The following is a 25,538-nucleotide window of genomic DNA, read 5'->3' as shown; positions in this document are numbered from 1 at the left end:
TCCCCCTCCCCTTCCCCCTCCCCCGGGGTCCTCCTGCGCGCTACCCCATCCCCGCGGCTCATTTTTCTGCCTTTTCCTTTGTACCCTCACTGCTACCAGCTCCTTCTGGCGACCCCCAGGTACCCCCTCCCACCTTTCACTTCTCTCTGGGTCAGCAGACCACGCATGTATCCACAGGCACTACCTATGCGGATCCTAAGCAACCCGGGCACTTTCAAACGCCGTAGCGGTTCCTATAGCAACGACAAACCGGAAGTATGGTTTGCCGCCGGAAGCGGAAGTCCCAATCAAAAGTTGAGCAGTAGCTGTGAGTTGCTGGCCCTGGTGCGACTCGGTGGCACGTGGAGCCACGGCCTGGGAGTAGGGGGCTGAAGGCAGGCAGCGGCGGCCAGGGCCGCCCTCTTCTAGCCGCTTGGGTCTCGGATACCCCGCTTCTTCCTGTAGGTGTGGGACGTGCGTGCGGCGAGATGGACACTCCTCCGCTCTCGGATTCGGAGTCGGAATCCGATGAGTCTCTTGTCACAGACAGAGAGGTAAGTGTCAGCCGAGCTCGCGGGGCTGGGCGTGGGAGAGGGGGTCTTACACCCCTGGGAGTGACCGTGATTGTGTCCTGCAGTTGCAGGATGCGTTTTCCCGAGGGCTTCTGAAGCCAGGCCTCAATGTCGTGCTAGAGGGGCCGAAGAAGGCCGTGAACGACGTGGTGAGCGCGGGCACAGGGTCGGGGGTACTCGGACTTGGGATGCGCACCAGCCGCTGTTGGGCATGGGAGACCGATTCTTGTCCCAGGAAAGATGCACCCTGAGCCTTGCCAAGAGGGTCTATTACCTCTCTGCGTATTGGGGATTAGCGCTTTGTCCCTTCGCCTAACAGCCTGTGCTTGGGAAGGACAAACTCAGAGTCCCCTTCTTAAGAGCTCAATGTCTGGATTTCCTAGAATGGCCTGAAGCAGTGTTTGGCAGAATTCAAGCGGGATCTGGAATGGGTTGAAAGACTCGATGTGACACTGGGTCCGGTGCCGGAAATCGGTGGATCTGAGGCGCCAGCACCTCAAAACAAGGACCAGAAAGCTGTTGATCCAGAAGACGACTTCCAGCGAGAGATGAGTTTGTATGTTTTCAAATGTTGGAGAAGTTGAGGATCCTTGTGCAGGAGAGTGGGAAAGAGGGGGAATTAGTAAGCCTGCACCCAGAATAAGCTTAGGAGTAGGGAGAGCGGCTTCTTTTGACTAAGAATAGCTAGGAGCTTCTGGCTGTTTGAGAGGAGAGCTCCTTGGTCCACAGTCACGATTCAAAGTCCAGTTTATGGACTAATTTGAAATATTCATGTTAAAGCTTTTTGTGCATGCTTCAGTTAAAAAAAAAACATTGCTTATGGGTGTTCTTGTGTGGAATTGCTTTAGCAATTACGTAAGAATCCATAATCGACATTAGTTTGTGTTAATGGGTACCTTTAGAGTAGTCATTCTCTTAAACTATTTTTAGCAATACCCCTCCCCTTTTTAAAAACTGGTATATGTCTACATTTCTTTTAGATACTAAATCAGTGAGGTTTGGTGACAGTTTTTATTTGTTTGTTCTTGCTAATGGAGGTCAGATTTTGAGAGTCCTTCTGAGCTTGGATAACTCATGAGAGGCAGTGAAGAGGAACGTAAGGCCTCTCTCCTTCACCTCATTACACATTTTGTCCCACAATTCTCAGCTACCGCCAAGCCCAGGCCGCAGTGCTTGCAGTCTTACCCCGCCTCCATCAGCTCAAAGTCCCTACCAAGCGACCCACTGATTATTTTGCAGAAATGGCCAAGTCTGATCTGCAGATGCAGAAGGTAAGAAGTAGAAGCTTTCCTCTGGAAAGCCAAAACTTTGTACTTAAGTATATTCAGCTGGCTTAGAAAGATAGCTGTGAGCCCAATAATGGGGAGCCAGTTGTCAGAGGACAATTATTACCTCTTCCATAGATTGACTGCTTCAGAATCATGCCAGTTACCATCAATTAGATGCATATAAGAATGACATTTTTTCTAAAATCAGCAATTAAGGAGAGGAACAGTGCTGTGAGAAGTGTCCTTGAGGTGAAGATGGCCCATTGCATTTCCTAGCTGGCTTGGTCATGGCATGGTGTGCAGAGAAGACAGCATTCTTGTGTCCTTGCCACTGGTAGTGCTAGAACTTGTAGACAATTACTTTTCTCTGGGCCTCAGTTTTCTCCTCTATAAAATGAGGGATTCTTAGATGGTTCAGATACAGTACAATTTAGAGTTGGGTAGAACTTGGACCTCATTTAACTTTGAAGGAGGGGATTGCCAGCATGTAATCCAAGATATACTCAGCCCTCCATAGCCATGGGTTCAGCATCTGTGGATTCAACCAACCTCAGATCAAAAATATTTGAGAAAAAAATTTGAAAATGTTGCAAAAAGAAAACTTGAATTTGCCATGTGCTGAGAACATTGAATCTGTGAGAATGACATGATGCATAGCATTGAATTCAGTATTATAAGTAATCTAGAGACTATTTAAAGCAGTGGTCTGGCACCAGGGACCGATTTCGTGGATGACAATTTTTTTCATGAACTGGGGGAGGGGATAGTTTCGGGATGAAACTGTTCCACCTCCGATCATCAGGCATTAGATTCTCATAAGGAGCACACAACCTAAATCCTTTGCATGCTTAGTTCACAGTGGAGTTCAGGCTCCTATGAGAATTTAATGCAGCCCCTGATCTGACAGGAGGTGGAGCTCAGGTGGTAACGCTTGCTTGCCTGCCACTCACTTCCTGCTGTGTGGCCTGGTTCCTAACAGGCCACAGATTCATAGCAGGTTCATGGCAGTCTGCGGCCCAGGAGTTGGGGTCCCTTGACTTTAAAGTATACTGGAGGCGAGTGTAGGTTATATGCAAATGCTACACCATTTTTATATAAGGGACTTGAGCATCTGTGGATTTTGGTGTCTGTAGTGGGTCCTAGAACTAATCCTCTATGGATACTGAGGGATGAGTATGTTTAAATAGTACTCTGGGGTCTCAAACTGGATTTTAGGGAGCTTTTGTCATGGTAGTAGCTCACCTTCTCACTGTGAACTCTATACAAGGTCTCACTGACAACTTCTCATCCTTTAACTAAAATGTGTATGTTTGACTGAAAAGGCTAGGCACCTGATATCTGCATGGATTTTTATTGTGTATGTGTTATACTAGAAAAGGACACTGAGGCCGCATACTAGTTTCCAGCCTCAGTCTACTGACAGTAGAAATGGGGAGAAGTTTGTCTTCTTTCCTGGGCTTCAGATAGGCAGTTTGTAAAATGAAACAGACAGCACACTGGGAGTGGGAAGGTGACTTTCAATCTCTGGCTTCACTCTAACACTTTTGGTAAAGTGCTCAGCCTGTGGGCCCCATTGTCCTTAGGGGTTGGAATTGATGATTTACAAGTTCCACAGTTTAAAGAACAGGGAATATCTGTTCCCTGCTCTAGTGTATCCTAAGTAGTGGTCATTCTAGATTCAAATAACATAAACTGACAGCATTTTGTGTTGTAGATTCGACAGAAGCTGCAGACTAAACAGGCTGCCATGGAGAGGTCTGAAAAGGCTAAACAACTGCGAGCACTTAGGAAATACGGGAAGAAGGTGAGAAGGAAAGTGTGCAGGGAATAGGAAGAGGCGGAGTGTGTGTGTTTGATGAGATTGCTGTGGTCTGACGTGGTCCCCTGAACTGAATGGAGCTGTGTGTTGATCGTGTGTTTACCGTCTCTCAGTGTATGTGCTGGTATTCATGAACACAGTCTTGAATGCTTTCCCAGGAGTAGTATGGTGACTGCAGGCGAGCCAGTCACCTCTCTGGTCTTCAGTTTTCATATCTATACACTGGGTCCAGATGAGTGGTTTCCAAACCTGACCTCACAGCCAGGGGAAGTTTTTCAAAACAGAATCCTAGACTTCAGAATCCCTGGGAATCTGTGTCTGTTTTCCCCCTTCCCCAAAAGCTTTCCAGGTGATTCTGAAATGCATCCTGGTTTGGGATTCACTGGCCTATGTGATAATCATGTCCCTGAAGAAATTATCCTAATGATTGTCATCCAATCTGAAAGATGGCCTGTGTGTTTGAACTGTGAATGTCTGAGTTCTAATGTAACACCAGATCAGGCATACCCTGAAACTTTTCTCGGTTTTCCTTTTTTATTTCATGGTCACCTAAGAAAGAAGATGACGTGTTTTAAAGTTAGGATTGTGGGAAGACATGAATGTGAGGAAGATTGGCGTGGGGGTTAAGACTTTGTCAACATTTGGACAGAAGCAGTTGTGATCTGGGTTACAGGACTCTTGTCCACATTCGGGGTCATTTCACTCATACATTCTCAGCAGAGTAAGAATAGGCTGGGATCCTGTCCTCTACAAAAGGCCTGCTGTGGATTTATTATTTCTTTGATCTGGAGGTGGATGGTTGAGATTCTCTCAAAGACACCAATAAGTAATTTAACATAACCAAAATTACCAAAAGCAAAGACAAACTCACTTGGGCCTTTTAGTTCACTGTTCCTAATTTAAGGACACATTGGGGAAGAGGTTGTCAACTGGGGTGAATTTGCTCCCCAGGAGTTTTCTATGACTGCCTGGTGATATTTTTAGTTGTCAAATTTGGGAGGGAGGGTACTACTGGCATCTAGTCGGTAGAGGGCAGGGGTGCTGCTAAATATCGTACAGTGCAGGACAGGGCCCTACACCCCAGCAAAGAATTATTCTCTCCACACTGTAGCAGTATCAAGATTGAGAAACCCTCTGTTAGAGTATTATAAAGTGTCTCCTTTTATCCTTCAAACTTTTTTCTTTTCTTTTCCTGGGGACATTGTTTTTTTCTCTTCCTTTTGGTTACTTTCATGCCTAGTAACAGTGAGTTAAATAATCTGTCCAAATGTGATGTGAAAATTGATGTAGTCTTAAACATGATTTGCTTCAGTTTTGTAGGCAGGATTGTATAATAGGATGAGTGCTGGCTTTGGAGTCAAACAGCCTGGGTCATCTCAGCTGTGTACTTTTTCACCATGCAACTTGGGCAAGTTAACTTCTCTGTGCTTCAATTTAGGGGATAACACAAATTTCAACTTCACTGCATTGTTATAAGACAGATATATCTTCATCTATGAAGAATATACCTAGATCTGAGAATATACTTAGAGTCCCTAACACAGGTTTTGGCACATAGTAAATGTCAAAGGGTAGCGGCATTAATCATGGTGTTGCTCTTAAGACAATGTAGACACTGGAATAATGGTATGGAATAGCTGTAACAGTCCTTGTGTTCATATCACAGGTGCAAACGGAGGTTCTTCAGAAGAGACAGCAGGAGAAAGCACATATGATGAATGCTATTAAGAAGTATCAGAAAGGTTGGTACATCTCTCTGCTAGGGGAACAAGGGTAGCAGGTACTTTAGAGTTGATTTGAACACTTAGTGCTTTGGAGCCTTCTTGGTTGATGTGGACCTATCGGATCTAGGTTTTGGGAATGGTGTTGGAGAGCAGGATGTGACTGTTAAAATCAGTGTAGCAAATAATAGCCTCATATGGTGGTTTAAACTTTTCTTCTTAAAATACAGTGGTGCTGATCAAAATTACTTCTTCACTTACAGGCTTCTCTGATAAACTGGATTTCCTTGAGGGAGATCAGAAACCTCTGGCACAGCGCATGAAGGCAGGAGCCAAAGGCCAGCAGATGAAGAAGGGGTGAGAAGTGTTTTGGCATGGTTTCTTTGGATCCCGTGAGGTGTGAAGGGGCCACAGGTCACAAGGATGGCAGACATAGCACCTCCACCAGCACAGCCATAGAGTCCAGACAGTGCAGCTGCTGCCTGTGGCTGAGACCCCTAGCACTGTGTGATGGGCCCTTTTAGCCATGCCAGTCTTTGAAGAGTAAAAGAAGGCACTTTTTAAACTTGTGTTTTTTGGACAGAGTCTCAGTCTGTCACCCAGGCTACAGTGTAGTGGTACAGTCTTGGCTCACTGCAACCTCCGCCACCTGGGTTCAAGCGATTCTTGTGCCTTAGCCTCCTGAGTAATTGGAACTACAGGTGCCCGCCACCACATCCAGCTAATTTTTGTATTTTTAGTAGAGGTGGCGTTTCACCATGTTGGCCAGGCTGGTCTTGAACTCCTGACCTCAAGTGATTCACCCACCTCAGCCTCCCAAAGTGCTGGGATTATAGGTGTGAACCACTGCACCCATCCCAAGAAGGTACTTTTAAATATGTGGCACCCTTTAAGTGAATGCCGAGTAAAAGTTGATTCCTCATCACACAGTGTGATGGTCGAGAGTTCAGACTTAGGGTTCAGATCCCGACTCTACCACTCAGTAGGAGGGCAGTTTTGAACAAGTTACCGTACCTTTCTAAATGCTAATTGCCTCATCTGCTAAGTTGAGGAAATAGTGCCTGCCTCATAGTATGAAGATTAAAAGAGAGAATGTGGGCTCTCATTGTTCTTTCTAGTCCACTTTTTTGCATACCTGGATACCAGGCCTAGGGGAAATGATAATTTCCATGTAAGATAGTAAGTGCTATGATAGAGGCATTTGGGGATTAGTACTGAGGCAGCTTTTATAAATACCTGACAGGGTCTGGGGATGGATTTCTGGAGGAGGGTTCGACTTGAGCATTGCTTGAAGCATGAGTAGAAATTAACCACGAGAATAGAAGAGAAGCTGGGTTTGGGAAGAAGTGAAAGCCTGAAAGAGCAAAGCCATCAAGATGTGAAATCTCAGGGGTTTGTGAGGAACAGTAAGCCCTTGGTGTCACTGGGAATACAGTGCAAAGCAAGGAGGGGTGCGATGTGGTTGGGGGGACCTGGGCTGTGGGTTTACCTTGTTGAGGAGCTTGGGCTTTGTCTAGAAGGCAGTAGAGAGACTAAGTTGTAGGTTGTACTAATAACAATGAGCAGGTTATATTCATGTTTTTAAAAAGATTACAGTGGATTTTGTATAAGTGACAGACTTGAGGCAAGCTGGGAAAATGACAAGGAGACTATTGCAAAAGTCCAGATGAGCAATGATAATAACCTGAAAGTGGCAACTGAGGGAGAAGAGAAGATGGATTGAAGAAACATTGAAGAGGTGAAATGAGCAGGACTTAGTAATTGACTTGGGTATAAAGAGTGAGAGAGAACCAAGGCTGACTCTCACATGTTTGACCTGTGGGTCTGGGTTGGTGGGAGCAGTGCCAGCCTCAAGTGAGGGCATATGTACAGCAAGTAGAGCCAGTCCAGGAGATGACATGAATTTGGAGATGCTGAATTCAAGATTCCTATTGGATGACCAGTTTCACATTTGAATGTTATTCCGTTTGAATGTTATTCGAATGCCTATAATTACATTTGAATGTTTACATTTGGATGTATTCATTTCATTACATTTGAATGTTACAAATGTAACATTAGATTTGGATGTGAACTGCATGTATTTACACTTGAGAGGAGTAGACACAACTGAGGGTGATTTAACAAATAGAAAGCTTTCTTTTTTTTTTTTTTTTTTGAGATAGAGTCTTGCTCCGCCACCCAGGCTGGAGTGCAGTGGTGTGATCTTGCTCACTGTAAGCTCCGCCTCCCGAGTTCACGCCATTCTCCTGCCTCAGCTCCTGAGTAGCTGGGACTACAGGCACCCGCCACCACGCCTGGCTAATTTTTTGTATTTTTTTTAGTAGAGACGGGGTTTCACTGTGTTAGCCAGGATGGTCTTGATCTCCTGACCTCATGATCCACCCGCCTCAGCCTCCCAAAGTGCTGGGATTACAGGCATGAGCCACCGCCCCTGGCCTAAAATAGAAAGGTTTCTAAAGACAGCAGGAAGCCACATGATACATGTAGAGCCTTCCCTGCTTCTTGCTTTATTTTCCTGCCCTGGTGGTCAGAACTGTAAATAAACGAGCTAGATGAATTTGTCTAGAGAGGCTGCAGCATAGGATTGTGGGGCCAAGGATGAGATTCTGGGTTACAGACGTGCCTAAGGGGCTTTGCTTATAGAAAGAAAACTGAGAGCATTGCTGGGCCATCAAATTCATGAGGGTTTACAGTGCTGTGGGTGATGTCTAGGACCATTCTTTTCCAGGCCCAGTGCTAAACGACGGTATAAAAACCAGAAGTTTGGTTTTGGTGGAAAGAAGAAAGGCTCAAAGTGGAACACTCGGGAGAGCTATGATGATGTATCTAGCTTCCGGGCCAAGACAGCTCATGGCAGAGGCCTCAAGAGGCCTGGCAAGAAAGGATCAAATGTAAGTGAGCCCAGGTGTCTGGGTGAGGAGCAGGCTCAGCTTCCCCTCCCACTCCCAACCCTGCCCTCTCCCTTCAGTTATGTTCATCCTCACCTGGGGCAGAAGGCAAGCTGCTATGTGACCAGATGTGGTATATCTTTTTCTATAGAAGAGACCTGGAAAACGAACAAGAGAGAAGATGAAGAACAGAACGCACTAAACAGCATCTTTGAATACAAAGAACCAAGAAAAAGGAATGAAGACTCACAATTTCACAACACACTTTGATCCCTTCTGTTGGTGTCATGTTGTAAACATTTCTTTCAATAAACTAAAGAAAAATTATTAAAGGAACACATACCTTTGGTTAAATAGTCCAGACTAAAAGATTGAGAAGTTACTTTGCATTGCTGTCTATTGGTAATTTAGACATTGAGTTCAAATTGCCTTCATTTTGTGATAAATGATTTAACTGACACCTCCCTCATTTCTTATGTCTCATCCTTCTAAGTAGTTATATTACAATCAATCCCCGTAAAGCTCAATGCCCATATTTTACAGACGTGAGCCATCGTGATTTTGTTTGTGGTACAGCTTTTGGTTTTTCCTCCAGTTAATTTTCACCGTACATTCTTCTGCTTGCCTAATTTTCCTTTTGTATTCTTAGTTCTTTCCAGATCCTTTATCATCTTACCCACTTTATAATTTTTCTCCTACAACCTAGTTACGCCACACAACTGTCCCTTTTTTTCTAGACCTTCTAAGTTGGTGCCATTATTTCCAGAATCGCACATTTTCCCATCTTAGCATATGCCTTCTTTTGCTGTGTACCATTTTTTGGTATCTTACTAAGAAAGGGAAAATAAGAGGTAAACTTTTCATCTCCTTGCATTTCTGAAATTGCCTTTAATTTGGGCTGATAGGAATTTCCTCCTTAGAATTTTAGAATTTCACAGGCACTGTTTCTAAGTTGTATTTCAGTTCTGCTTTTGGGGGAGAGATTTCTTTGTTTCTTAAATTTTTTTTTGGAAACACAGTCTCGCTCCATCGCTCAGGCTGGAGTGCAGTGACACAATCTCGGCTCACTGCAAACTCCACTTCCCGGGTTCAAGCGATTCTGCCTCAGCCTCCTAAGTAGCTGGGATTATGGGCACGCGCCACCACACCCAGCTAATTTTTGTATTTTTAGTAGAGACAGGGTTTCACCATGTTGGTCAGGCTGGTCTTGAAATCCTGACCTCAGGTGAACCACCTGCCTCTGCCTCCCAAAGTGCTGGGATTACAGGCATGAGCCACTGTGGCCGGTCTAAAATCATTTTATTGAATATGTATTTTAGCTTTCATTTCATTTATCCCCCAGGAGTTCCTTATTCTCGAATTGGTCATTTTTCATATCATTTTATTCTCTAGATGCAGTATCTTATATCTCTCAGGATATGATTATAATTCTAATTTTTTGATAGTTTCCCTCTGTTCCCTTCATTCTGTTTCTGCAGTCTGTGCATTTTTTTTTTTTTTTTTTTTTTTTTTTTTGAGACGGAGTCTCACTCTGTCGCCCAGGCTGGAGTGCAGTGGCCGGATCTCAGCTCACTGCAAGCTCCGCCTCCAGGGTTTACGCCATTCTCCTGCCTCAGCCTCCCAAGTAGCTGGGACTACAGGCACCCGCCAACTCGCCCGGCTAGTTTTTTGTATTTTTTAGTAGAGACGGGGTTTCGCCATGTTAGCTAGGTTGGTCTCGATCTCCTGACCTCACGATCCACCCGTCTCGGCCTCCCAAAGTGCTGGGATTACAGGCTTGAGCCACCGCGCCCGGCCTAGTCCGTGCATTTTGATCTCCCCTTTCCCATGTTTGACCAGTAGAGTATTGTAGAAGCTAAGAAGCGTGGACTCTGGGGCCTGGCTCTGTTGCTTAGTTGCTGTTTGACCATAGGGAATTAATTTGTATTTCCCGTGTCATCTCTGGCATAATACAGATGTATCTACCTCATTGGGTTCCCGTCAGCATTGGGTTAATCAACGTAAAACACTTAGAACATTGCCTGCCATATAATTAAAACATTATCCTAATATAGCACGATAATCTGATAATCCCCTTTGATTAGGATTATTTTGCTGGGGTTTCTTTCCTTAATATCTGGCAAGCCTTGGTTGTTCATATTTCAGAAGTATTAGCGTAGGCGGAAGCTCTGCGTAGGTGGTATGTTGAATAGGCAGGCCACATTAATTGTTGGGCTTTACTCTGTTGATAGAGTGGTAAGCCATTTTACCTGCCCCTTCTCTCTCCATTCCAGTTTAGAAACCATATTTTATTTTTAAGGAAGTTAGAAATGCCTGAGAGCTATATAGTATCTTTAGCAGAAAGAATAACTTATTTTCACATTTTCTTTTCTTTTTTTTTTTTTTTTTTGACGGAGTCTCGCTCTATCGCCCAGGCTGGGGTGCATGGCGCGATCTCGGCTCACTGCAACCTCCGTCTCCTGGGTTCACGCCATTCTCCTGCCTCAGGCTCCCGAGTAGCTGGGATTACAGGCGCCCGCCACCACGCCCGGCTAATTTTTTGTATTTTTAGTAGAGACAGGGTTTCACCATGTTAACCAGGATGGTCTTGATCTCTTGACCTCATGATCCGACCACCTCGGCCTCCCAAAGTGTTGCGATTACAGGCGTGAGCCACTGCACCCGGCCTATTTTCACATTTTCTTGTAGCATTATTGGCACATGAAAATGATATTTCTGGATTCATATAATACTAAGATTGTAATGTAGAACAAAGATAATTTAGTTTTTATAAACTAATTTCAACTAACAGAACTGGTCACACAGGTCATATATCAAGAAGACAAAAATATTTACTCTGTCCTCTTTCATAATTCATGCCATATTATTGCATGGGGATAATGTGTAACAGGCTCGGAAGCAGTTAGAGACTGAATTATGCAAGTAACACAGTGTTTCACAAAAGGAGAACACAGGTTAACAACATTTCACACTGATAAAGCCAAAGCCAAAAGTAAGTTACTAATGCAACATACTTTTACAGGCTTCGAAAACTGTGCACCCCCCCCCTTCCCCGCTTTTACTTCCTTGGTGTTTTTCTTTTTTATTTATTATAGAGCAAAGATTTACATATGGAATCACTTTCCTTAATTTTAGAAATATCCTTTGTAGAACTCATTTACATCACTTCTACCATTCTAACCCTCAAAATAAAGGATGTTCAAGGTGCAGGTAGCATTATGTCTTCTTTTTATTTTGTAAAAGCAAGGTCTTACTCTGTTGCCCATGCTGGATTACAGTGATATGATCATAGCTCACTGTAGCCTCAAACTCGTGGGCTCAAGGAATCCTCCTGCCTCAGCCTCCCAAGTAGCTGGGACTACAGGTGCATGCCACAATGCCTGGCTAGGTTTTTTTCTTTTTTAATTTTTTGTAGGGACAGGGTCTTGCTCTACTGCCTAGGCTGTTCTCAAACTCCTGGGCTTAGGCAATCCTGCCTCGGCATCACAGAGTGCTGGGAATACAGGTGTGAGCCACTGCACTCAGCCTCCTTCATATTGCTTTAAAATAAATACAATTCCATTCCTTGAAAAATAAGTAGGAACCTAGGAATCCCCAGTACAGATTCTAATATGCAAGAATTCAGTTATCACGATGTAATTAAATAAGTTTCTCACCAACAATATTCACATTTCAGTTACCGAAGTAATAACTGAGTAATTGCATAAAGTAGAAATAGTCGCCGCTAGCTCTTTAGTCCACAAATCACTCCATAAATGACAGATGCATGAAAACTAATGACCCTCACTTCTTTCAAAGTCTGTCCAAGATCAGCCACTGCATCTGTTATTCATTTCACACACACACACAGCAAAGTGTGTAGTTGTGTTGCCTCTGTCTTTAGCAATAAACTCATGCATTTTATAGAGTTGAGAGGGAATTGACCACCAAGGATTAATGTACACCAAAGAAACAAAAAATGGTAGGGCACAGTGACTCACGCCTGTAATCCTAGCACTTTGGGAGGCCATCTGAGCCCAGGAGTTTGAGACCAGCCTGGGAAACACAGTGAGACCTCTCTACAAAAAATTTTTGGCTGGGCATGGTGGCTCATGCCTGTAATCCCAGCACTTCGGGAGGCCGAGGCGGGCAGATCACGAGGTCAGGAGATTGAGACCATTCAGGCTAACACAGTGAAACCCTGTCTCTACTAAAAATACAAAAAATTAGCTGGGCGTGGTGGTGGGTACCTGTAGTCCCAGCTATTCAGGAGGCTGAGGCAGGAGAATGGCGTGAACCCGGGAGGCAGAGCTTGCAGTGAGCTGAGATGGCACCACTGCACTCCAGCCTGGGCGACAGACTGAGACTCCATCTCAAAAAAAAAAATTTTTTTTTTTTTAATTGGCCAGGCATTGGTGGTATGCACTTGTCCCAGCTACTGAGGAGGCTGAGGTGGGAGAATATCTTGTGCTTGGGAGTTTGAGGCTGCAGTGAGCCATGTTTGTGCCACTGCACTCCAGTCTGGGTGATAGAGTGAGAACCTGTCTCAAAAAACTAAAAAAGAAAAAAAAAAAATTTTTTTTTTTTAATGGTGAGACTAGAAGTAAAATTTGAGTGCAACGCAAATGGAATTGTAGATGAAATAGCTGATACTGGACTGTGAATACTGTTGCCATTCTAGAGACTAGATATACAGCCAGAGAAACCTTGTGAAGGCAAACTTACAAATGAGGAAAGAGATGGAAAGGATGAAGATGTCTCCAGGGAGTGACACTAGTGAAAAACTTCACATTAAAGCGACTCTTGGAGATATGTAATGACATTGGAAGATCAAGTGATAAAATGTTGGAACTAAATCCAAACTTAGAAAGGAGTAAAGACAATTTGCCAAAGCACGGAAAAGATGCTTGTTCTATATTGTAAGTTATAGAAGGGAAAAAAGAAGACAAGCATGGTTTTTCATACAGAAATAAAGCACTTGATTCTCAATGTTTCTACTGTTTTAAAGTTAATCTACTAAATATTACTATTTTAATTTTGTTACGCATTGAACAGAGTTTTTAATACTTTCACACAATTTTTTTTCATTGTTTAGTTTTCGTTTTTAAGGCTTAAAGATTCATACTTTTTCTTTTCTTTTTTTTTTCTTTTTCTTTTTCTGTTTTTTTTTGAGACAGAGTCTCGCTCTGTCGCCCAGACTGGAGTGCAGTGGTGCGATCTCGGCTCACCGCAAGCTCCGCCTCCCGGGTTCTTGCCATTCTCCTGCCTCAGCCTCCCGAGTAGCTGGGACTACAGGCGCCTGCCACCACGCCTGGCTAATTTTTTGTATTTTTAGTAGAGACAGGGTTTCACCGTGTTAGCCAAGATGGTCTCGATCTCCTGACCTTGTGATCTGCCCACCTTGGTCTCTCAAAGTGCTAGGATTGCAGGCATGAACCACTGCACCTGGCCAGATTCATACTTTTTAAAAGGACTTTTGGACAATTTTTCTTTAAAGGGCACGGAACAATTGTAATTTTCCCCCAATGATGATTAAGATCTCTTTGCATAGTTTCAGCAAGCAGGACATTTTTGTAGTCCTGCACTATTGTGCAAAATGAAGACTGACTATATATGCTTTTTTAGATGAGTATACAAAGTAACGGCTTTCTGTTTTTTGGGCAGAGTTGGGAAGGAGATGAAAGCAGAAAATGTGGTTGCTCTCTTTGCAGGAGCATATTGATTGCTTTCAGAGCACAGCCTCGTGATGAAAACATTCAGGCATTTAGTCTATTTTATAATTTACACTGGATCATAAAACTAGACTCACCTTTCTGCATATCAACGAATCCACCTTTTATGCTGTTCTGAAAATTTAAATATTCATGAAGATGAATTCAAGTGTAATTATAAGAGGTACCTTTTTCACATTGAAGACTAGATGTCAAATAATGTTCCAGAATCTTTTGGTACAAGATTTTTTTTTTTGTTGTTTGTTTGTTTTTTATTTTTTGAGACAGAGTTTCACTCTGTCACCCAGGCTGGAGTGCAATGGCGTGATCTTGGCTTACTGCGATCTCCGCCTTCTGGGTTCAAGTGATTCTCCTGCCTCAGCCTCCCAAGTAGCAGGATTACAGGTACCCACCACCAAGCCCTGCTAATTTTTGTAGTTTTAGTAGAGATGGTGTTTCACCATGGTGGCCAGGCTGGTCTCGAACTCCTGACCTCAGGTGATCTGCCTGCCTTGGCCTCCCAAAGTTCTGGGATTACAGGTGCAAGCCACCGCGCCAGGCCTAAGATCTTTAATTGGAAGTCATTGGACCTCAACTGCATACATGTAAACTAACTCTTCTGGCCAATCAGAAATTATATCTGATCATTATCCTGTATATTACCTACTACATTGCTGGTTGAACTACTTCCAGTACTAGATATGCAGTTTTGCTATAGATGATGGTAGCTATGATGATACCAAAGAAAAGGCTCTTTTTAGCCCAACAAAAATTTTAAAAGAACATTGAAAACAAGCAGAGTGGATACATAAGAATTATGCATGTGCTCATGGAAAAGCAATTTCAAACAGACATGTAAAGGAAAATGAACCTGTTCTACTCTGATATAAAAACAATGCACAGTATTTCATTTGCATTTTAAAAAACAGAACCAAGATTATATGCAGCATTTACAAGTATCTTACCTTGAATCACAGTGCAGGATTCCACTGCTCCCCATCAATGTACTCTGAATTTAATATGGGCTTCTGTGATACAAAATGGGGCGAATCTGCTGAGACTTGCCCTCAGGGTTTCCTTCCTTAACCAAATCCTATTACATATTGCAGGGTCCATGGCCTTCTTCTCAAAACAAAGAATTAAAACAAAAATCAAGATCCTAAGACAAAACATACCTAACTCTTTTTAAATAATGAGCAATGATTTCTTGTCATTAGATGCATTCCCCCTCACTCAGGAATAAGAGATCTTTAACAGTCTCTTCTTTATCCGCTTAGGCCAAAGAAAAAGCCAAAGTGATCACTATATATTAAAATTTAGATATTAGTTTTATTTTCTCTAAGTCTTTATACTTCCTAGTTAAAGAAAAAAAAGCCAAAATGCTCATGTTCTGGTTTTCTATGGTTTAAATAGCAACTTAGGATGGCAACATTGGCTTCTGCGGCTTTACAAAGACAACTCCCTTGGCGTACAGAATGGCCAACAAAGGATCTATCTAGCTTGATGGCAGCTGGGAACAAGTCTAACTTTCTGGAACTCATCATTTGAGGCTTCAGTGGCAGCACACTTCTTTTCATTTGCCTGCTCCATTATCTCATGAGTTGCCTCTTTGATTTCATTTCTCCCCCCCACCCCCACCCCCTTTTTTTTTTTGAACCTCAGTGCCTAGCTCAATGACATCTTTATGATCAGTTCCTAGATTACTTTCCTTACCTGCTGGCCCTTCTGTAAAGATTCCTTGGACTTCCTTCTGACCCCTCCCCTCCTTGGCATCCTCTTTAAGAAGCTAAGGCTCCTTGAGGAAGAGATGGTATTGGATGCCTTGGGCCCTCCACACTTTCCTCAGGGACGTGCAGCAGCTGGGGATCCAGGAGACCAGATTTCTGCTAACACAGCCCCACCCAGTCATTTGGTCACCCTGGAGAGATCTGTGGCCCACATGACCCTGCAGAGGTGGCACACTGGCTGCAGAGGCTGAGCAGAAGCTGAGGTGGCTACAACTCTGAAGCAGGTGGTAGCTCAACAGGATGAGGTCCAGGAGGAATGGTTCGTAGCAGGAAGGGGGAAAGGAAACTGACTTCCCTGCTTCTTTCCTTAAAAGTCTCTCAAATGGTACTATGTGGGGGTCTCTAGAGAAGTTTCATTATTTTTCCAGAGGGGAACACTCCATCTTCAAACCTAGGGTAAAAATGTAGTATATGTGTGGGCACCTGGGCTAGGGGTTCAGCCTCCTTTTTGTAGATTTTCACAGATTGTTTTCAGCTCCATGGCTGACTCATGCCTTGTGTTTTAGTATCCCTGAGCCCTGGGCTTCTCCTCTTCCCCCAAGAATAACCTCCCATCCTCCAGCGCGGGGGAGATGTTATAAACCTGGCTCCTGGTGTGTGTGGGGGTGGGATTACCCCTACCCACATCCAATTTCAGTTCTCTGCTTCACACCCCACTCTGTCTCAGAGTCCTGAACCTCTGTCTAGAGTTCTGGAAACCCTGTGCTCAGAGGCATTCCATCAGCGTGCATTTTGTGATTCCTGCCATCTCCTCCATCAGCTTTCTATCTCCTGAACACTCTTCCAGTTTTTTTCTATTGGTAACATTTTCCTTCCATTCCCTCAGTGGTGGGTTTTGTATCCCTTTGTGATCCTTTATTAGTATTAGGAGGGCAGAGCAGATGATTGTGTGCAATTAGCCCACCATTTTTATCTGATTTCTCACTTTACTTTACCACACAAGGATTTCAACCAGTGGACTCAGCCAGAAATGAGAAAAGTGAGACTTGACTTTAAAGTAATATTTTATTTCTCTGGGCTGTGCACACTTAGGGCATTAGATCCACAGATGGGCTCCTCTGCTGGGATGCTACTTGTGGCGATCATCTCCTAGGCCCCATGTTTTAGCCTTGTACAGAGTGATGTCACTGCAGACCCTGAAGTGATTCAGCCTGCGGTCATGGCGTTCTGGGTTGACCTAGAAAGGAGGATGCAGAATCAGGAAGAAGTCTGTGAGGATGCAGGAGCACCTGGGTTTGGAGTCAATGGACTTGGCTTATATCAGGCTTCACCCTCCTGACCTGTGGCTGCATTGTGGAATGGAGATGACCACATGCACATCAAAAAGGTTGTGAGATCGGAGGAGAATAACCTATGCACAGTTGTGGTCTTCCCTGTCCCACTGCCTGACTTGGAGGCCACAGTATCCTCAGCACCTAGAGCAAGACCCAGTGCACACTAGGTATTCAATGCATATTTGCTGAAAGAATGAATTTGTTGAAAGAGTCACATAGAACCTGAGTAATAGTTGGCACTCCGACACATCGATCTTATAGAAGTTACACCGTGCAAATAATTTTAAAAATGTATTTCCAGAAAATGTTACCAGGAGATGAGAGGCTGAGTGATGGTCCTTGAGTCTGGCTTTGCCAGTGTCCCAATACTGAGGTTGGAGGTATCTTGTCTATCCAAGGTGAAGCCCTGCCAGGGGAGCAAGGAGCTTCCAGTTGCTGCTGATCAAGCCCCAACTACTTCACTCTGAAGCTCCAACTTAATTACCTCTTCCAGTTGCACAGCACCTGCATCTAATGGTTTTTAAGGTACACTTTCTTACTATGCTAACAGTGGCCTCTGATGGCATTGTCCCCAGGTTTATAATAATGAACAGCATGGAATATTTGCAGACCCTTTGCAGCTCCAGAGCGCTCACTGATCTGGAGACACTTGCCATCTGTGATCTGCAGAGCCTACGAAGGTCTGAGCAGGGCAGGCCACACTTGTCCTTCCTGCCATCGTAAGGCTGCATGAGATGTCCTGGAGGGTCAAAGATGCAACATCTCCACAGGCACACTTTGTACTTGTGTGAGCCAGGTCTTTACTTTTTTTTTTTTTTTGAGACAGAGCCTTGCTCTTTATCCCAGGCAGGACTGCAGTGGTGCTATCTTGGCTCACTGCAAGCTCCACCTCCCGGATTCACGTCATTCTCCTGCCTCAGCCTCCCCAGTAGCTGGGACTATAGGCGCCCGCCACTGCACCTGGCTAATTTTTTGTATTTTTAGTAGAGACGGGGTTTCACCGTATTAGCCAGGATGGTCTTGATCTCCTGACCTTGTGATCCACCCGCCTCGACCTCCCAAAGTGCTGGGATTACAGGTGTGAGCCAGCGTGCCTGGCCTGTCTTTACTCTTTAACAAAATGAAGAATGGTGAATTAATTTACTTGTGCTTTGTGCTATTTTTCTAAGTTGCTTCATGATCTATCTTGGCTGATTTCTGTCTTCATGCCAACACTCCTTTCTTCACAACCTTTCTTCTCCCTAGCAAAGATTTTTTCCTTGAGCAAACTCTATTCAGGCTCCCTGAACTACTTTTCAACCAGGTCTGATGTTGGGATTTCCATTTCCTCTGCATTGTCCAATTCTAGCAAAAATCCTGCTAAGGTGATTTAACCAGAACCCCCCCACCTTTCATATCTGATCACCCTTGATATCTGATTGGGTTCCTCATCCTCCACCACTCTCTAGGGGATGTCTAATCCTGCTAGCCTGCCTTCAGCAAGCACCCTGTTAGGTGGAAGTTAGCCAGAATCTACCCCTACCCCTGATGTTTCCTCCTAGTATTTTTCCATCACTGACCCCCACCTTGTTCCTTGGCTACACAGTCGCACTTGCCCATGCTATAATCAGAGTTGAGGCCAGTCTCTCTCCCTCCCTCACTGCAGAACCCCATAGTGGTGCCTATGCCTTTCACAGTAGTTTCCCCACTTGAAAAGTCTTCTTTCTGGTTTTTAAATTTAAAATTTATTTTTTTCCACTAGCACTTCCAGTACCATTCCTTCTGGTTTTTAACAGTCATTGAATATTGGCCTGTTATTCATATTTATATTCAATAACTGTCACTGAATACATATTTTAACACTTTTCTCTTATTCGTGATGTTAGATCTCCCCACCTCCTCTTCCTCTTTGAGTGTTTATCTTCTCCAGCTCTCTAACCATACCTCTCCTTTTGTACCAAGTCCCTCCTTGTAGGTGTGTATATATGTATACATACATGTGTATATATACATATATATGTACATATTTTGTGTGTGTGTGTGTATATATATATATATATACACACACAAAAAAAAAAAGAGAGAGAAGAAGAATAAAAAAAAGTTAGGGAAAAATACAGAATAGTTGCTTGATAATGTAGGTGTTGAAGGTTTTACTAAGCAAGGCACAAAACCCAGAAACCATAATGAAAATTGGTTGTATATTTGATGACTTAAAAATGAAAACCTTCTGCATGATCAAAAACATAAGCAGATTTAAAGACTTGTGTGGCAGAAATTTCTTTGACTTGTCTATTCCATATTGCACATTTCTCCCTTAAAAACAGAAGCGCTGTATTCCTTAGGGTGATTGTGTGCCAAAGTGGCTAATTGTGCCTTTCCAATCAAACAAGGAGAGGATCCTTACTCATATGTCCATTTTTTATGTATTTTTGTTTTAATTTTTGAAATTTTTTAATTTTTAAAAATGTTATTTATTTATATATTTTTAAAATTAATATATATATTTTTTAGAAAGAGTCTTACTCTGTCACCCAGGCTGGAGTGCAGTGGCATGATCTTGGCTCACTGCAACCTCCACCTCCTGGGTTCAAGTGATTCGCCTGCTTCAGCCTCCCCAGTAGATGAGACTACAAGCATGAGACACCACACCCAGCCAATTTTTGTATTTTTAGTAAAGATGGGGTTTCGCCATGTTGGCCAGGGTGGTCTCGAACTCCTGACCTCAGGTGATCCACCTGCCTTGGCTTCCCAAAGTGCTGGGATTACAGGCATGAGCCACTACGTCCAGTCACATATCCATTTTTTATGGATAAGGAAGCAGAACTCAGAGATATTGAGTGGCACACCCAAGACCACCTTGCTGATAGCTGATGGAGTTGACTCAGGTGTCTGTCGTCAGTACCTTTATTTAAAGACACAGTGTTTATCATGTGCCAGACCCTGTTCCAGGTACTGCACAAATATCACCTAGTTTCATCCTCATAACAAGCTTTTGAGATAGGTATTAGCTGTATTAGCTCCATTTTACAACAATTAAACTGAGTCATAAGAGAGCTTAGTAACTTACCCAGCTGGTAAGAGGTAGCCAGGTTCAAGCCCAGGCATGTCTAGCCCCCTGCTCTTATTCTACAGTCACCACCTACATTGCCGCTGTGTTTCCTCGTGTTTCCTGAGGAAGGAGCCACGCTTACCAAGGGCTCTAAGTCCCATCCAACTTCCTGGTTTTCAGTCTGTGTCTCTGGGTACTTCTTCCTTGGTCCCTGGGCAGTATGGTGAATGAGATTCAGAAACCTGGCTGGGAGATGAGGTATGAGTTATGAAGGAGTCAGGCTTTGGGACCAGAGGTTGGTCCTGTGCCCTTTCCTGCGTCCACATTGTTCCTTTCAGGTAGAGCATCTGGGCCTTGGAGGTTTGCCTCAGCCTCGAGACCAGGGTGTCTGGTCTCTCCACTCATTTTTCAACAAAGATGGTGGTGAGCTCAAACTCTATGCCAGGTATGGTTCTGGGTGCTGGGCATAGAGTGCTGAGTGACAGTGTGGTCCCTGCTTTCCTAGAGCTCATGGTCTAGACGGGGCAGAGGACACAGTATGCAGGTTTACAAAATGACGTGATGGTGGCAGACGGGGATATGCGCTGTGAAGAAAGGAATAGGTGAAGGGTCATGTGCAGGCAAGAGCAGCTGCTGTAGAGGGAGCAGCGAGAGAAGCCTCTCTGGTTGACAAGCAGGAGCCAGCCCTGGAAGAGGCAGAGGAAGAGCACACCGCAGGCAGCAAGAGCAAAGACCCCGAGGCATGAGCAAGTTTGGCCAGTGCAGCACAGCAGAGAGTGAGGAGCAAGCTTGTAAGAAGTGAGGTCAATTCTTTGTGTACTGAAATAAGTATGGCTGCCGACACCAGATGGATTTGCAGCTCCATAGTTCTTCTGCCCTATCAAGTCTCCACCAGAGACAGGCAGGCGGACAATGGAATGAACGTGGGCTTTGGAGTCAGTGCTAGTACCGGCTTGTTGGGTGGCATCACTTCTCTGGGCCACACTTCACTCATCTGTGAAATGGGAGGAAAATGTCTATCTCAGCTAGATGGCTGGGAATGAAATGAAGGAAGGTGATTCAAGGGACTGACACTGGGCTGGCACATCCTTAATGTAAGGGAGAGGGCAGCTAACTCCTGCCTGACTTTCAGGACCCTCATTTCCTGTTGTATTCCTTACTGCTACAGGTTCTTAGCTTGCACCCTTAACCCTAGTCAGGAGAGAACACTACGGATAACACCTTACTGCCTGTGATGATGCCCTCTCTATTAGTCTATTGACTTGTCTGCCTCCTTCATAAAGATCTGAGATCCTCTGCTCCCCTACTTCCCATCCCAGCCACAGTCATCTGTCCTTCACCAAAGTTTGCTCGTAGAAGGTAGAGGGGAAGAAGGAAAGCTTTCCAAGAGGGATGCGGTTTTCCACCAAATCTCTCTCCTCCCTCACTCCCAAATAGGGCCCTTTCTCCACCTGTATGTTGTGGCCATGCCAAACTACTTGTAGCTTTGTTTCTCTTTCTGTAATTTTCCATTGAACTTGGAATGTCCTTCCACAGTCTTCTCCATCTCACCCTGTGGTCACCTCCTCCAAGAGGTCTTCCCAGAACTCCACTGCCTGATGGAGGCACCTGTTTCCTATGCTGTTCTCACACCAGTCATAGTCCCTCTTTACTTGTCTACTTATTTCCAAGTCTACTTCTCTTCTTCTTCCTTATGCTATGAGATCTCCCCAACCCAGACCTAGCATAGAGATTACCTAATAATGAAAATAACAATGGGACTAATATTTCCTGAGGACCACGTACCAGCTACTATTCTATGCACTGGCATTGTTTTGCCTAATCCTCACATCAATCCTGAGAAATAGGCTAAGAGAGGTGAAAAACCTGCCCAATATTACAGTTAATGAGTAGCAGAACCAGGATTTGAACTGAGTTGGTACAGCTTCAGAACTTGTGCTTGTAACATTTACATATCTGATGAATGAATGAAGGCAATGTTAAGCCAGTAGGAACACTAGTTGGCTTGACAGTTATAGTTGCATATGTCCATCTTTTAAAAATTATACTAAATTAAAAAAAAAATTATTTCTTATTCTATCTGCCACAGACTGTCTGAGTAGCCATCTTTTCTGGGCTTGGTTAGCATGAGTCCCATTTCCAGGATCAAAGCAGAGGACTCTGATGTGTGCTCCAGGGTATCACTACCCTGAGAGGTCTCTCCAGCCGGTCTGCCTCTCTGGGCTGTATCTCAATGGCATTTCAAACCCCAGGACTTACCATCTGCAGGTTCCTCCAGGTTATCATGCCAAGACATGGGCTTCCTGGTGATTGTGTGAACTAGAAAAAAAGAAAAAAAAATGGCATCATAGGTTCAGACTAAAACATGAATTCCCTGCCCTCTCTAAGACCCACCTTAAACAGGGCACCCATCTGGCACTGGTACATGCCAGGTATTATCCTGGGTGCTAGGATAATACATGATTGGATAAGGCCCTCAAGAACCTGACAGTCTAGAGTGGCACTGCCCAGAATGGTGGTCATCAGCCACATGTGGCTCCTTGAATTTGAATAACTAAAATTAAATACGATGTTCAGTTCCTCAGTCACGTTAGTCACACTTCAAGTGCTCAATAGCCACATGCGGTTAATGGCTACAGTTTTGACTACAGCCAAGACAGAGAACATTTTCATCACTGATGAATTCTCTTGGACAGTGCTGGCCTATAGGGAAGGCCAAAGAGGTTTGCCAGGCAGTGATCTATGCCCAGGAGGGCGCATGGTAACAGAGGAGCAGCACCCACATTCATCCACTCAGCTCGTAATTACTGTGCACTGAAGAACAGGCTGTAAACAAGACAGAGCTGGCTCCTGTGTCCCCTGAACTTTTACTCTATTTGTGGTGACAGGCAATAAACATATATATATATATATATACATATGTAACTGGGCAAATGTAAGTGTGATGGAGAACAGTAAAGCAGGTTACATGGATGGAGAGTTGGCACTGGGGCTGGGGTGTGGGTGATGTATCTCTAGGGAGATACATATTAGCAGAGCTTTGAATGAAATGAGGGAATGTGCTGTGTGTGTGGGAAGCATATGAGTGTGAGCCTGGGGAGTTTGAGAAACGTCAAGAAAGCCAGAGGGGCTCCAGTGGAGTGAGCCAGATGGAGAGTAATGGGAAATGAGCAGACACCAGTAGAAACCAGTGGTCTCCAAGCTGCTTGTCTCAAACTCCTATCAGTAAAAGGACTTTAGAGCATGCGCCCTTAAAATATGTATAATTCTGTAGTTTTTATGTACTATTATCAGTATATTAGCAAAGAAAATTTCTATCTTTAGAAATAAAAGTAATCAATACAAGTTGTAATATTTTCTCCCTTTATTCCAATGGCTCACATGCTCAAGGGACATGAGCTGGGAAACAGCATTTTCCCCAGAAAGCATGAAGGTTGCCTGAAGAGATTATTTCCATTGTTGGAATGGACCCAGTTTGAACGGCTTTCGACGCTAATTTGCTTTCCTGAAACTAGTGGTTGGGGGCTCCAGAAGAAAACCAAGTTAGTTAGAAGGAAAGTGAAGACAGTACATTTTCTCTATAGAGCTGGGCAACAAAGTGTACTTTACTTATTAGGCACAGAGTTGGGAAAGGCATTCAGGAAGAAGCAACAATGTTTATGCAGGTAAAGTGGGAAATGACATGATGCATTTAGGAATTCCATTTATTTAGAAACAGCAGGGGGAAAGGAGTGTGCGTGGGATTCATCAGCAATGGCTGGTGCAGAGTAGCCACCAAAGTATTTCTTAAAGGAGCAGGGTAAAGTCGGGGAGAGGAGTATGGGATGAAGCTGGCAGGAACCAGAGCCAGTTCCAACGCGCCTTATGTCCGGATTGATTTAAACTTTACCTCAGAAGCTATGAGAAGAATTTTAGGTAGGATTGATATGATCTAATTGTCCTCCTAGCATAGCACTAAGCTAGCAAGGGTGTAGGCGTTTGGTCGGAGGGGCCAGCTTGGAGGGAAAGAGAATAAGGGATTGGGAGCCCATCAGACCAATCCAGCCCTAGGGCCCTGCAGAGGCTTCAGGAATGAGGATGCAGGCAGAGGCTGTTTGAGGTGTTACTTAGAGCATGAAAGTACCTGAGCAGAGGCAGAGAGGAATCCATATGCATGATAGTGTCTTTCACTGAAGCAGGAACAGGTAGGTGAGGGGAAAGGTATGTTAATAAACAGGACTTGTGCCTTTTTTAAGTGTGTGGAGGGAGGGAGAGAGACCTTGAGGAGGACTCCGAGGCTTCTAATGATCACGAGATCATTAGATGATGAGAGTGAATGATCCTGATCATGAGAGTGAATCATCCGGGGCCTTTTGCAGAGACAGGGTATTCTGGAGCAGCAGAGAGTGGGAAAGGTGGGGATGAGCCTGGCTTTCCTCCTGCTGGGTGTGAGGTGCCTGTGGGTGGTCCAGAAAGGGGAGCTGGGAGGTGGTTGGGCTGTGCATCTGAAGCTCCATTTGAGACCCAGTGGCATTCAGGGGAAACTGGTGTGACAGGACAGATCAAACTGCCCAAGGAGAGTGCACAGAGACAAGAGTGGAGGGTAGGGCTGTTTTATCAGGGGGCACACCGGGAACTTTCCGAAGGACAATATAAGAAGCCTGAAGAAAAACCTTTCACTTGTTAAAAACCGAAAATACAAACAAAAACTAAACACAAACAGCCTGCAAAATATAATTATTTCAGAAATAAAATCATAAAAAGCTATACAACCTTTTTTTTCTTCTACAACGAAAAGGTTTAATCGTGTTGCGCATGAACTTTAATACAGCGAATACATCTGATATGATGTGGCCTCTCCAAAGTCATGGTTCCTGAAATCTAGGAAAGGGGGCGGGTGCTGGGGAAAGCGTTTTTGCTGGGACCGCGTTCCCCTCCCGCAGCCCGGAGGGCTCCTTCCCCGACGCCCTCCCGCTGTCGCCCTTCCCCCACCCCACAGTGCCTCTCACTCTTGCGGAGGGGATTCACGTGATACTGCGTGTAGAGTTTCTGGGTTCGTAGCTCCTTGAGGTACAGTTCCCGCAAGATCTGGTTCTGATGGACCTCATCTGGAATCACCTTCTCTCTTGGGTGTCCCGCCATGGCCTTGGGCTGCCCCGCGCCGTCTTGCCTGGGCCTTCTACAGTTTCCAGGCAGCGCTTCCCCGCTGTCTCCAGGCAACGGCGTCCCGCGGTCTCCAGGCAACAGCGCTCTGGTAGTGCTGCCCGGTCGGGGCGGGTCTCACTAGGCCAGCCCATTCCCCTGCCTGCATTGCCCCGCCCTGCGCCCGCCTGTCGGGATCTTATTTCGCGCCCCGCCCTTTTCTGGCACCGCACTCACGTATCAGGCCCCGTCTGGTTACTATAAGGTCCCCCGGATACCGCCAGGAAAGGGTTTCCCGGCAAGGGGCAGACCCAAGAGGTAAGGGACAGATGATTGGACCTCACCTTGGCCAATCATTTCCTAAAAAAGCTTTTGGAGGGAGTCA

The 25,538-nt window shown here is 44.6% G+C and overlaps 3 protein-coding genes across 4 annotated transcripts in view; 1 reads left to right on the top strand and 2 right to left on the bottom strand.

Moving 5' to 3' along the window:
- CFAP57 (cilia and flagella associated protein 57) overlaps positions 1 to 257 on the bottom strand; it is an 83,267-nt gene extending 83,010 nt beyond the window's left edge. For both annotated transcript variants that reach the window (XM_010371855.1, XM_010371856.1), the window contains exon 1: positions 134 to 257. The gene's annotated coding sequence lies outside the window, so the exon portion shown is untranslated. The remainder of the gene's footprint in view (positions 1 to 133) is intronic.
- The window catches only part of EBNA1BP2 (EBNA1 binding protein 2), a 51,733-nt gene extending 43,114 nt beyond the window's left edge, over positions 1 to 8,619 (top strand). The window contains exons 4-13 of the mRNA XM_010371857.1: positions 159 to 307; positions 445 to 533; positions 617 to 700; positions 935 to 1,107; positions 1,699 to 1,822; positions 3,534 to 3,623; positions 5,305 to 5,380; positions 5,623 to 5,716; positions 8,091 to 8,253; positions 8,402 to 8,619. Of these exons, the coding sequence (XP_010370159.1) occupies positions 159 to 307; positions 445 to 533; positions 617 to 700; positions 935 to 1,107; positions 1,699 to 1,822; positions 3,534 to 3,623; positions 5,305 to 5,380; positions 5,623 to 5,716; positions 8,091 to 8,253; positions 8,402 to 8,452 (1,093 nt within the window). The 3' untranslated portion in view covers positions 8,453 to 8,619. The remainder of the gene's footprint in view (positions 1 to 158; positions 308 to 444; positions 534 to 616; positions 701 to 934; positions 1,108 to 1,698; positions 1,823 to 3,533; positions 3,624 to 5,304; positions 5,381 to 5,622; positions 5,717 to 8,090; positions 8,254 to 8,401) is intronic.
- An 8,099-nt stretch (positions 8,620 to 16,718) lies between these two features.
- On the bottom strand, positions 16,719 to 25,195 carry FAM183A (family with sequence similarity 183 member A). Its single transcript, XM_010371854.2, has 4 exons — positions 25,021 to 25,195; positions 22,292 to 22,351; positions 20,175 to 20,278; positions 16,719 to 16,904 (listed from the first exon to the last, which is right to left on the bottom strand). The coding sequence occupies exons 1-4, from the start codon at positions 25,151 to 25,153 to the stop codon at positions 16,797 to 16,799; spliced, it is 405 nt and encodes a 134-aa protein (XP_010370156.1). The 5' UTR covers positions 25,154 to 25,195; the 3' UTR covers positions 16,719 to 16,796.
- Between the last annotated feature and the right edge of the window lie 343 nt (positions 25,196 to 25,538).

This window comes from Rhinopithecus roxellana, chromosome 12 (genome assembly GCF_007565055.1).
Source record: "Rhinopithecus roxellana isolate Shanxi Qingling chromosome 12, ASM756505v1, whole genome shotgun sequence".
In the NCBI taxonomy this organism is placed as follows: domain Eukaryota; kingdom Metazoa; phylum Chordata; class Mammalia; order Primates; family Cercopithecidae; genus Rhinopithecus; species Rhinopithecus roxellana.
Note: the sequence above shows the minus strand (reverse complement) of the source record. Positions and strands in the feature narration are given on the sequence as shown.

What these genes read in the sequence shown, in the direction of transcription:
- FAM183A (XM_010371854.2), bottom strand. Translation starts at nt 25,153, where the DNA reads ATGGCGGGACACCCAAGAGAGAAGGTGATTCCAGATGAGGTCCATCAG. An exon ending in CCTGGAGGAACCTGCAGATG is followed by an intron (nt 20,279 to 22,291) that starts GTAAGTCCTGGG and finishes CTCATCTCCCAG; the next exon opens with CCAGGTTTCTGAATCTCATT. An exon ending in GATGGGACTTAGAGCCCTTG is followed by an intron (nt 16,905 to 20,174) that starts GTAAGCGTGGCT and finishes CCTCCTTTCTAG; the next exon opens with GTCAACCCAGAACGCCATGA.